The sequence below is a fragment of the Triturus cristatus genome, chromosome 1_2 (genome assembly GCF_964204655.1).
Source record: "Triturus cristatus chromosome 1_2, aTriCri1.1, whole genome shotgun sequence".
Classification (NCBI taxonomy): Eukaryota; Metazoa; Chordata; class Amphibia; order Caudata; family Salamandridae; genus Triturus; species Triturus cristatus.
The window spans coordinates 542,627,964-542,641,477 of NC_140580.1; the positions used below are offsets into that span (position 1 = coordinate 542,627,964).

The following is a 13,514-nucleotide window of genomic DNA, read 5'->3' on the forward strand; positions in this document are numbered from 1 at the left end:
ACTAAGAAGAGCAAATGCACCCGATAAGTATGGATCATCAAAACGTGGCTTACCTACCTACAGAATACCCTGCCAGGAGAAACCCTGCTGATCCAGACAGGACCTGGAAATCTTGATTCCTTGTTTTGTGAATGATTAGGCCCACGCGAGTAATCTAAAAGAAATATATAAATATATTTAGTCTTAGAAAACCTTTACATTTTCTGCCTTATTTAGGGCGAAACATTTGAGTGATAAAAGCTATCAACTGTGTACTAATTATGCAAATGAGAGCACATCCCCATACTCGGGACTGTGATTCTACATGTAATAAAAGAAAAATATGATACTTTCATGGCACTATTCAGAATGGCGAAGTCCAGAGTCATGCAAGCGCATCAGCGCCTCACAGGGGGTTCTAAGCGCTATATAAATGTTGGGATACAATACAATGCACATTCCACAAATTCTTCCAATCATACGCACCACAAATTTGAATAAATGTTTGTAAATATACAACTAAGCAGAACTCTTAGCACGTCCGTGGCAATTCACTGCCAATCAACCCTTTGGGCCTGATTCTCAAATGTATTTGTGGGTGCAAGTGAAGCTAGGGTACAGAAAAATGAACAGCATTTATGAGGGCAAAAGCCTGGGATTTTACCCTTGCAAATGTGATTTGTGGACACACAAATTCCAGCAGTATTAATTGCTAAATGAGCAAATCTGTTCTTAGAAGGTTTGTAGACGTTCCAGTGCATAGAGGCTGGTCCAACAGAAATGATGAAAAACACAAAGTCACAGATTTGTGGGTATTCACAAACTTTCTGCACACAATTTCCCAACCCATCATACAAGTACTCTTGCCAAGGACAGAGGTGAACCTGCCTTCAGTTTGCTTATTGTGATTAAACACCCACAAAACTGATAAAAGCATATAGAAGAAACAAAATAAAAATATACAAGAAATAAAACAAAAAACGTGCACACTGCAGATCCACTCTTGCATGCAGAAATGAACCCCTGTAGACTTCCCTATGAGTTATCAGATTTACGTTTTAGTACTGTTTGGCAGATGGACTCACTACATCAGAGTAACCTTCTTCGGTCTGGTAATCACTTGCATTTTCCTGAAAACTTGCCTGAATGGTGTTATACGAAAACTTTATTCGACGCCGCACCCCAAATAGGTTGTCAAATACGAATAAATATAATGTTTATCATCTACAACACATTACAATGGATCAAGAAACCTCTATTATGACCTCATCAAATCTATAAAGAGAAAAGGCAAAAGACTCCCATGAACACTAATAGGATATTGAAATCATTCATACCACTTAACACACAGGCTGCTTAAGCACACCCCATCACCATTCTAAACACTCTCCTACTTAATGTCGGCTATGTGTAGATTTTGATACCCAGGTCTCTACGCTTTTGAGGTCTCGCCTGATCCAGCGCATGAGCTGGTCTGGCCGAGACATTTAGTGTACGGGTTTTCAAAGTGCTGTCACACGGCCTAGCGCTTGCGTTCACGCGAGGGTGCATGCGTGCAGCCGGCAGCTTTCAGCGCCCGAGGCGCCATCTGGAGCTTTCACTTTTTTCACCAGCGTTGCACGGCCAATGCTTGTTTTCCAAGCTTTGGCCACGCGCGCACAAAACTCCCGCTTGTTTTTTTTGGCTCTGCTCGCATCTCCCTCCTCCCCTCTCCTCCTCTGTTGTCAGTTTTGCCTTTTAGCGCTTGCTTGTTCTCTTTGGTTGTATTTCACTTTCTCCATTTTACTCTTTCTTCGCTCTCTGTCTCACACTTTCCTTTTTCTTTGAGCTCTATATTTGTCTTACTTCCCTTGTTCTTTTTCTCCCATTCATTTTGCATGCCTCGCTCGTTTTTTTCTCTCTCTTTTCACCTACCCTTTCTACCTCTCTTTGTTACTCTCTCTGTTTAACCCATCTAGGCCCATGTTGCAAGCATCTCTCTTCCAACATTTTAAATTGTGCGTCGTTGCAGTATCTGACTTCTCGCACGGATACATCGACAGGCAGGAGGCAGCACGTGCCTCCCGGAACCCGAGGACGTCTCGTGACCATCTCTTTGTCTCATGATATAGATGAAATCGATATGCCTACAACAGGCTTCCTGGAAATAGCATATATTTCCAAATCTTCCTGAAATAAGATGGCATCCGCCTAGGTGCTGTATTGAACTGCATTAAAATTACATTTATGTAACGCTTGGCACCCCTGACGAGTGGCGGTAGCGCTATATTTTGTGTTAAGTAAATGAAGCACATGCCGTGCTGATCAGTGTTGATCAAGGTGGGATAATGGCATTTTAATGGCAGCTGGTATGTGACAAGTGTATGACAGGTTACAAACACTGATGTCGTGGTCCAGGGATATCCACACAGTGGGCACAGCCCGGGGGAGGGGTGAGGAGGGGGTGTGCTTATCACGGCTCTGCAGCTGAGTTCTCTGTCTCACATTATCAGGTACAACATTAAACTAGAGGAAACGGTACACTATGGCACCGCTACCAGCTGTCCTTAATTACGTGTGCCCCCTGCATGCAACAATTCACTGTTCGCCACACTGCCCTGTTAAAAACATAGCACAGTGGTCAGATTTCTATCCTTGTAATATAGATTTGCCCACGTTTAATGCACACACGAGTTAACTTTTCTTACAGACTTCTGTGTGTATGTGTAGTTTCTTCCTCAATATGTAATCACCTCACGTACAATATTGTATATCTTGTTTCACATGTTATTGGGGTATCTGCCTATCAGGAAACAACTGATTCATAAAATGATAATTTATTTTTCACTAAAACATTGTAAGTGTATTAATGAGAAGAACTAATTAACAGATATAAAAACACTTTATTTAAGATCTAGGCAAACGCAGGCGCAGAACAAAACTCTCAGCAACACCCAGACTTCAGACAAGTCCATACCTTTTTTTAGAGAAAACCACTCCATCCCTAAAGGTTGCACTTTCTTCCTCTGTCCCATATCAGTTCTTTTCCCTTGTCTCTGTTCCTCTGTTTCATTTCTCCTGTCCCTCCTGAAGGCTTTGAGTTAATCTTACAGAGTGCATAAAGTGCTGGGCAAACACTCAGCATAATTTAACTAAACACACACTCACTCAATCACTCTCTCTTCCTCGCTCGCTCCCTCTCTCCCTCCATCTTTTCTCTCTCTCTCGCCCTAACTATCTCTTCTTCTTCTTCTTCCCTCTTTCTGTCTGTTTCACCCTCCCTCTACCCCCTCTCTCCCTCTTCCCCCTCTCTCTCCCTCTTCCCCCTCTCTCTCCCTCTTCCCCCTCTCTCTCCCTCTTCTCCCTCTCTCTACCTCTTCTCCCTCTCTCTCTCCCACTCCCCCTCTCTCTCCTTACCTCCCTCTCTCCACTCTCTTCCCCTCTTCCCACTCTTCACTCTCCCTCCCCCCTCTTCAACCTCCCTCTTTCTCTCCCTCTTCCCGCACTCTCTCTTCATCTTCTCTCTCTCTCTCTCTCCAACTTGCTTCTCTCTCCCACTTGCTTCTCACTCCCACTTGCCTCTCTCTCCCACTTGCCTCTCTCGCTCCCTCCCTCTTCCCCTCTCTCTGGCACTCCCCTCTCTCCCTCTTCCCCCTCTCTCTTGCACTCCCCTCTCTCTCCCTCTCTCTTGCACTCCCCTCTCTCTCCCTCTCTCTTTCTTCTTCCCTCTCTCTCTCTCACACTCCCTCTTTCCTCCCTCTTTCCCTCCCTGTTCCCACCTCCTTCCCTCCCTCTTACCCCTCTGTCTCCCAATATACAAAGAAGCATATGGACTGCACCCAGGTAAGCAGAAACAATTGTAGTAGAGGCGACCTGAAGCCTACAATGAGTGATAAAAGTGCCGCGAGAGGCTCAGATAGCTGCCCAAAAGAGACCTATTGGTTGTGCCAATGCTTTTTCTATTCTATAAGTAGGTAGAACAGCGAATTTATGAATCATAATCAGTGCAAGTCTAAATAAAAGTAACTGTGCTAAAACCTCAGTGTATTCCCAAAGAGGACAGGCGAAGATTTGGCAGCAGAGAGCTCTGCAGTTTTTTTCATTAATCCTTTTTGCCAAATCTGACCATCCGCCCTCAACATAGTCAACAAGCGCCCCCCAAGCATTGGCATAGCCAATAGGTATCGCCTTTGGGCCCTTATACGTGTTTAGCCATGCAACAGTTGATGCTGTTGCACCAAGGATATTGTGCTGCATAACTAAATACTTGTAAGGTCACAAAAGCGAGACCTATTGGCTATGACAATGCTTGTTAATCTTTCCCGTGTGAGTACTTCAAAATTAAACCAGCTATAGTTCAGCTAAAGTCTGCTACCACTGATAGTAACCAATGAAATTTGCTGTTTGTGAAAAGGTGGCAACAGCTTTAAAAATTGTTCTGATTCACCATTGTAGATGTTTGGTGAACACTACTTCCGTAATAGCCTTCTGTATGATGAACTACTGCAAGAAAATGCTTAGCTTCCTCTATAGGCCCCCCCAATGTCGCTCATAAAACCTGGAAAGCAACCTCAATTTTAACAGCCACACACAGTCAGTCTTACCAAATGCAATGAGACCCTTTACTAATTATGTAAATAACCATCTAAAGGGGTCAACTGCGTGATGGATGGAATGGCACAGTGAGCACGGGACCCATGTCTGGGCATACTCATTGCACTTACAACAACAAGGTGATGGATGGACTGTTTGAATTAATCTCAGTCACTCTCAATTGCTCACGGCCGCATTCCAATCTATGGTTTCTCGCCTACCGTGCCACCTCTTAGATCCAAGCATATGCAAATCAGTCTTGACCCTTCTCCAATGGGAACAGTCCAGCACGAACAGTCAAGCCAGGTCCTTCCAGATACCGGAATACAAGCAAATTAGGACCATTTTTGTCCTGATAAGAGCTCATCAGCTAGATATAGCTTGATTCCATTGGCGCAGTTAGCACAGGACCCACATTTAGCCATGTCAGTTGCACTTAAGGCGTCAATTGCAACAACAACAAGATGATGGATGGAATGCTTGAATTAATCGCAGCCACTGGCAATCACTCAAGGCTGCATCCCAATCGAACCAGCTAAAAATACAAGCAATCTTATCTGACATTTATATATATTGCTTTGCGGCAAATGAACAGCACTCACAGATGTTAGAGAAATCCCTGCATTTTTCTCTCTGCCCATTTGCCTCTCTCGTGTAAATTTAATTTTACAGTAAGTATTAAGTTAAAAAGTTTTCAATAGAAAATTTAGGAATTCAATAATTATGAAAAACATATCCTCAGTGACCGTATCCTCGGGAAGGCAACATTAAGAACTTACAATTTTTAACTGTCGACATTCTTTAAACTTTTATCTATAATCCTTCTGTACAACACTAATGTACAAGCAGTCTTGTTTAAAAATAACTTACATCTCCTCCGCTGTCCTTTAAGCCAACAATATTTGGATGCTGGGATAGAACAACAATGGCGTCCACTGGTAAATCAAGAGCAGTGTTGCCCGGCACACTGTACAGAATAACTGGTACCGGAGAAGATTCTGCCACCTGAAAGAAAAAAGAAAACAACAATGATAGAGACCTTAATTCTGTGTCTTTCAGTCTTAGGAGTGGGGGCAAGGTTGGTTATACATCAAGGCAATTCTAGGCAGCGACCTAGTGCACCATCAGCAAATAATGGCACATTGCCCTTACGAGCATCCAATATGGCCCTGCTGCAATAAAAGTTAGAGGCAAAGCGTCTCTGTACAAAGGGGACCAAAAATTCCAGCAGTGTTCATTGACGAGTGGGGTGCGCTAGAGGGTGCATGGCAAGATGGCTGCGCCTTAGTGCAGCTCCGCCAGCCGAACATACTATCCGCCCATAATCGTCCTCTAACTTGGACACCCGTCGTCAAAACCAGTGGGTGATGCTGCCGTGATACTGTGGACGACACAGGAGAGGCAAAGAGACGACGCTCCACCCGGAATCCTGTATTTATAGATCTCCGTCGTTACTGCCCCGCTGACAATATGGTGGCTGCGTGAAGCTGAGGAGGCCCGACTGAGATCCGGTAGGAGGGTCTGCTGAGGCGGCACCGCGCAGACCATGCTGGCGCTGGGGGTACTGGAACTGAGTTTTGGGCATGATTCCCTGATCCGGTGCCTAGCAAGTGCTGTAAAGATCTGCTGGCGGTGAACCAGGAGCTGAGACAGCGAAGCTGGTGGCCCATGCACCCACCCCTCGTGGACCTGTTGTGGGGTGCTGGACGCTTTGTGGCGGCCGTGAGGCCCTAGGTGATATCCTTGCCAGAGACTGGAGGGTGATGCTGCTGGGAACGGAGTGAGTCGACCCCGGTGCTCGGGTGCCTAAGTTAAATGTGTGCGACCATGGCGCTGAGGCTGGGCGGGACTCTGTGCGGTCGGCTGAGTATGAGAGGCCTTGAGTGGCGGTGCCCCTCTGGAGAGCTTGGCGCTTCTACTCCTGCACTCAGGTGATGCCCGAATCTTGATATTGTACTGCATACGTGCCCCAGACATCTATGTGCTGCTATAAGGTGCACAGAGATCGATAGCCTCTAAATTGTAGTGGTTTGTTCTGGTCGGGGGTCCTCCCGGTCAGTAGACTGTCGGTACAGTGCGGTGGATGGCTGAGGGCCCCTCCCTGTGTTATATGTGGGTCATTGTTGGAGGCCCACGCCGCTGAGACCACACCTGGAGATCCCTGTCACTTCCTGGGGCCAGTCCCGAGTTGGGTGCGGGACCTACTGTGCAACACGGACTACTCCGGCCCGGTGGACATTGCCGCAATTCAGGATTCAGCGGGTCAACCTAATCCGGGTGGTAGTGGTGAGCAGACGCCACGACGGCAGCGCTATTTACATGTAGAGACCAGCGGCACCCTGCCCCCTCGCTGAGCCCATGCCTAGACAAGCAAACACGCGTTGGTAAGGCTGCCGTGGATAGAACCAGACAGCTCCTGGTCTGTGGTGTGCCTGCGCTCAGGGCATGGGGGAATAACTGGCACACCTTTAAAAGTAGCATACTAAACTGGAAGGCTCAGACTTTTTGCGATGCTGGTGGGTGGCCTGCTTGATTAGATGTGGCCCCTCACTGTGTGTGAAGGCCCTCTCACCCAGCAGAGTTGAGACACATAGGGCCGCCCCAGGGACGTGATATACGGATATAGCTGTGACACACACAGGGGCATAAAATGGGCAAATCAGACAAGAATCAACCCTGTCTCACCTTTGAGTCTCGAAAGTCTGGCAAGTTGCAGCAGAGGGCCACTTCAGACTCTGAACTTGACACCCCTTCAGAGGGCCCAGCGAAACTTGAAGCCACACTTCTTGCCATGCAGAGTAGTCTGCAATCAACAGACAGCAAAATTGATTCGCTCAACCTCAAAATGGACCATATGTCCACAAAGTTAGATAAGCATGGTGCCAGATTGGGGGAAGCTGAAAAGCGCATCTCCGACGCGGAGGACAGCCTACAAGACGTTGCTTCCAAAACCCTCGATATGGAAAAGGTACTTGCAGTTATTCAAGCGAAAAATGAAGACCTGGAAGCCAAGTCTTGACGCAACAATCTAAGGATTACAGGCCTGCCGGAATCAACCAACACTGGGAGATTGGAGTCCTATGTCGAGGAAATGCTCTGGGAGATCTTGGGAGCTGAGAACCTGTCTGCGATGCTGAATGTTGAAGAGCCCACCGAACCCTGGCTGCATGCCCTACCCAGTGTGCCCCGCCGAGGCCGATCATTGCCCATCTGTTAAATTATAGGGACTGTAACTCGATTCTGCAGATGTCCCGTGAGAAAGGCACCATAACTTTTCAGGGGAATAACTTGGATTTCTATCCTGATTTTACTGCAATGGTTCAGGTGGCTAGGAGGGAATTCCAGCCTGTAAAGAAACTGCTAATGGCCGAGAACGTTCCATATGCCATGCTGTATCCGGCCCGGCTGCGCATTGGCACTGAAACTAAAGCTAGAATTTACACCAATCCCAAATCAGCTATGGAATACGCAGAGTCGCTCAAACGGACCTGGCGTGAAGCTTCTGGAATGCCGGACGACAGAGAGGACTGATGGTCGCCAGCCCGCACGAACTACTGTGACTGCTGGGTCCTATATGGTCACTCAGAGGCGGTAGCTATTATCTGAGACCTGCATATGGGTTTGTGTGCATGCAAAATGTGTTCAAATAATGCTAACTATGTTTGCCTCCCGGGTGAGTAACTGTATATTGATGTGCGAGTACTGTATAATATTGTTGACACGTGTCATATATGCATTAGCACTCCTATGCATAGATATGCAATTGATGAGCAAGATCTCCGTGCTGTTTGGCCACCTCCCTTCACATCTGGGATGCTGATTGCACTCTGGTGTCCCCCCATGGGTGTACCCCGCATTTATTTGTGGATTAAGTTCTTAAATGGGTTTTGTTTCTCTGTTTCCGGGATGGCTTTGGCAAGTTGAGCGTACTGAAGTGGGTGGGGGAGGGTTAATTGTTTACGTTTTGATGCAGGTGCAATGCAGGTTGCATGAGTCAGTAGATCCAATGCCTAGCACTGTTAGAATCCTATGTAAACATCACTATAGCTGGTCACGAATAGATAAGATACAGCCCGGTGGTTCTATTAAACTGTTGACTTGGAATGTGCGGGTTCTCAATAACCCTAAAAAGATTTGCATGCTGTTAGCATACTTAGACCGGCACGATATCCAGGTAGCGTTTTTACAGGAAACACACCTCACTAAGCACACAGAGCAGAATGTGGGAACACGCTGGGCTGCGATCAGGGTTGCATAATCATACTCTGCATATTTGAGAGGGGTGCTAATATTGATAAGGTGGGGAACTCCATTTACGCTGACCTACTCTGAGGAAGAGCACTCCATCCTGGACGCCTCCCAATCCGGATTCTGCAGCAACCACAGCACCGAAACTGCCCTCCTCGCCGTCACCAACGACATCCGCATGCTACTAGATCAAGGACACACCGCGGCCCTCATCCTTCTAGACCTCTCTGCAGCTTTCGACACCGTCTCACACCATACGCTCACAGTTAGACTACATGACGTGGGAATACAAGGAGCCGCCCTTGACTGGATCCAATCCTTCCTCTCCAACAGAACCCAGAGGATCCGACTCCCTCCCTTCCTCTCCAAACCCACGGAAATCAGCTGCAGAATACCCCAGAGATTATAACTCAGCCCCACGCTCTTCAACGTCTATATGGCCCCCCTCGCCGCCATCGTCAGACAGCAGGGGCTAAACTTCGTCTCCGACGACACTCAGCTCATCCTATTGCTCACGAAGAATCCCGAAGACTACAGACTACGCTTTCAGGAAGGAATGGAGAATGTGGCAGCCTGGATGAAGGAAAGTTGCTTGAAGCTTAACTCAGAGAACAGCGAGGTCCTCATCCTCGGAGCCTGCACCACCTCCTGGGACAACACCTGGTGGCCCTCCACCCTCGGGAGCTCACCCTGCAGACCACGCTCTGAACCTCGGCATCATCCTGGACTTCTCCCTCTCCATGAAACGCCAGATCAACGCCTTCGCCTCCACCAGTTTCAACTGCCTCTGCATCCTGTGCAAGACCTTCAAATGGATCCCCCGACTGCAGAAAGACCGTCACCCACGCAATCATCACCAGCAGACTGGACTACGGCAATGCCCTCTACGCTGGAATCAACAAAACTCTTCTACACAAACTCCAAACCATCCAGAACACTGCAGCCAGACTCGTCCTCGGGACACTGTGCCACGAGCACATGACCCAGCACCTACAAGGCTTCCACTGGCTCCCCGACGAAAAGAGGATCACCTTCAAACTCCTCTCCCACGCCTACAAATCCCTCAACATCGGGCTCAATTACCTCAATGAGATACTATCCTTCCACGTACCCAAGAGGAACCTCCACTCCGCCGACCTCGCCCTGGCAGAGGTCCCCCGCATCCGCAGAAGCAGAACCGGCGGGAGGGCCTTCTCCTACATTGCAGTGAAGGCCTGGAACGAGCTCCCCTTGAACATCAGATGCTCTCCGACTCTGCACACGTTCAGGAAGAACCCCAAGACCTGGCTCTTCGACTGACCCGGAGCTGCTGCACCCCCAGCGCCTTGAGACCCTCACGGGTGAGTAGCGTGCTTTATAAACCCCTGATTGATTGATTGATTGATTGATTGATGGGAGGGTGCTCCTTCTGCAGGGCTGCTTGGGTGGCATAAGGCTTTTATTTGTAAACGTATTTGGCCCTAACGTGGAAGCTCCGGCGTTTTATAATGACATCTGTAAGCAAATGGCGGCATTGCCCTCTGCGGCAGTGATCTGCGGCGTTGACTTAAATGTGTATTTGGACTCACAATTGGATAGGTCTGCCAACACTGTATGGCATGGTAAGCATGCCGCACAGATGATTAACGAGATAATAGGGGCGGAAGGCCTTGTGGATGTGTGGCGAAGCCATAACCCGGCTGGCAGGGAGTGTACATTCATGTCCACTGTGTATGGCTTGTGGTCCAGATTGGATTACTGGCTTGTATCCAAGGAGGTTAGTGCATGGATTACGTCGGTCCGACATCTAGCTAAGACACTCTCTGCCCACTGCCCTGTACTTTCAGAGCTGACTGTGCCGACTGCAGTGCTGGATCAAGTATTCCGTGTCAAGATCGGGACGGCTATTGCTAATTATTTCTCTGGGAATGAGGGCACCGTTTATGGATCTGGGGCTCTGTGGGAAGCTTTTAAAGTTAAAATTCGTGGGGAATGCATTGGGGCCCAAGCAGGGGTCTTAAAGTCGCTGCGAACTGGGCTGCACACGCTAGAAGATAAGATAAGATACAGGAGTTAGACTGCGCATATTCACGAGGTCCGGACCCCACTCTGTTGGCCCAAACTAGAGATTTAATATCCGAATAGGACGAGACAGCTGAGCAAGAATCGCGGCATAGATCTAGGATGTGGGTTGCGAGGCAGTATGGTGAAAGAGGCAGGCCGAGCCGATCTCTGGCTAGTAAATTGCGATCATCGGTAAGTCAAGATCACATTGTAGAAATGCTAGATAACAATTCAGAGACTCATTATACCACCCTGGACATCAGCCAGGTGTTCATGAGGTTTTGTTCTGAATTATATGGACCGGTAACACAGGTGAAGGAATATGACTTCACATGGTATCTGGATGACAAAGCGTTGGGCAGGCTATCCCTTGGACAGCGGGAGTACCTCACACAGCCTGTGTCGGTTGAGGATGTTAAAGATGCCATAATGTTGCTTCCCAATGGCAAAGAAGCTGGCCTTGAAGGTTTGCCAAGCGAATTTTATAAGGCCTATGTGGACCTGCTGGCCCCCAGACTAGTGGAGGTCTACGCTGAAGCATACGAGGCAGGTATTTTCCCCCCATCTCCGAGAAGCCCCAATAGTTACATTGTTAAAACCAGACAAAGTAGCAAACAGATGTGAGTCACATAGGCCCCTTTCTATGATAAACATAGATTCTAAAATATTAGCCTAAATAATTGCTAATAGATTGCAGCACCTGATCCCCAAGCTGGTTCTGCCGGATCAACAGGTCTTGTACCCAAAAGATCCACAACACATTATTTACGCACGATATTTGCTGTTTTGAACCAGCTGGACCCCAGGCTTCCGCCAGCGGCCGTGCTTCATGACGCGACTAAAGACTTTGATTCCCTGCAATGGGATTACGTTTGTGGTGCTGAAGCGTATGGGGATGCCACCGTTCTTCCTGAATTGGGTGTGTCTATTGTATAATGGGCCTGTTGCCAAGATACGTGTCAACGGGGTGGTCACTGATCCAATAGCTATCTGTAGAGGCAAAAGGCAGGGATGCCCTTTATCCCCGATGTTGTTCTCTTTGGCGTTGGAGCCCTTGGCATGCAAGATAAGACAGGGGCATGCCGCTGCAGCACTGGGTTTCAGGCAGCGCCCACTAGCAATTTCATTGCATGTGGATAATATTATGTTGTATGTCAGAGAACTTGTGTTGCATTTGGTGTCCCTGTTGAGAGAGTATGTCTGCTTCGAGAGATTTTCAGGCCTTGGCATAAATTGGAGTAAGTCTACGGTGGTCCTCCTTACAGAATGCACCAAGCAAGTAGAGCTGGAGTTTCCGCTGAGCTTGTCCCATGAACAAGTGCGCTATTTGGGAGTCTGGGTGCACAGAGACCCTGAAATTGTGGTCAGTATGAACTACGGCCATGTGAACCAGATGGACCTGCCTCCTCTTGTCCCTTGCCGATAGGATAGCTGTCACCAAAATGACAATTCTTCCTCAATTGTTATATTTATTAGTGAATATTCCTTTATCGCTTAATAGGGCCACTTTTCAGGTCATACAATCTTGCTTATTGGGACTGGTATGGGCAGGAAAAAACCTAGATGTAGCTGGAAGACCTTGCAGTAGAAGCTGATAATGCGTATCCAACTCCACTGACAGCCATGGTGCTGCACCATAAAACACTGAGGAATAAGAAGGAGTTTGACATGGTTGAGTGCACTGTTGGTGCATGGAGGGCCCTGGGAACTCACGCAGGACACGAAAACCTATATGCAACAGTTATGCCGATTGCTGCGCACCCGGATATCTCATTGGCACACGAGAAGGGGGCATTGAGTATATTGTTGGGTGCGGGTATTACTAAAATGGGGGACATGTACCCTAATGGAAGGTTTTTATCATTAAATGACTTCACGGCAGGGACTCAGTGTAGCGCGATGCAGGGTTTTGTTACACCAATTGCATATGACTGTTAGGGCACTTGACCCAGGATTCCCAGAGGAATGTTGAAAGCATTACAAATTGCATTATCAGTGGGGGAATCAACAGGTCTCATCACCAGGCTATATAATGCTTCTCAAAGAGAAACAGAGGTGCAGGGCTCCACCTCTCTTGATAAATGGAATGAGCAGCTGGACATGCCGATGATCTGGGAGGATTGGGTGGAGTGCTGTGCGCTGACTGGTCGCCTCACGGTGAATTGCAATCTTCGTATAATCCACTTCAAGTTCCTGCACCAAATGTCTTATACACCAATGAGGCTGAAGAGATATGGTTTGCGTGAAGGTGCTAAGTGTGCGAGATGTGGGGTGGAAGGGGCAGACTTTGAGCATCTGGCTTGGACATGCAGTCCCGTCAATGACTTCTGGATAAATGTCACCCGCACACTCAGATTGATTATAAAGGAAACTGTGAAATGCTCGCCTGAGATTTGCTTATTAGGTCTGGTAAAAAAAATTCAAGCCCTGCAACAGGCGCATTGTTGCTGTCACCGCACAATTGGCGAAACGCATGGTTGCTAAACACTGGGGTGGGAAAACTGCACCAAAAGTGGGACAATGGCTGAAAGAGCTTGTTTACTGTAAAGAACAATTGACCACATACGCAGAAGAGCTTCCAGAGGCTTCTAGAGCAAAAGACTTTTGGGGCCCGCTTACATGCTATTTGTTGGAAAACCCAGATGCGATATAGAACGCTAGTCTCTGTATGG

The 13,514-nt window shown here is 47.8% G+C and overlaps 1 protein-coding gene across 1 annotated transcript in view; it reads right to left on the minus strand.

Moving 5' to 3' along the window:
• HOGA1 (4-hydroxy-2-oxoglutarate aldolase 1) overlaps positions 1 to 13,514 on the minus strand; it is a 147,336-nt gene that overhangs the window by 73,947 nt on the left and 59,875 nt on the right. Inside the window, exons 4-5 of the mRNA XM_085606378.1 lie at positions 5,422 to 5,556; positions 58 to 154 (exon numbers count right to left, since the gene is read on the minus strand). Of these exons, the coding sequence (XP_085462504.1) occupies positions 58 to 154; positions 5,422 to 5,556 (232 nt within the window). The remainder of the gene's footprint in view (positions 1 to 57; positions 155 to 5,421; positions 5,557 to 13,514) is intronic.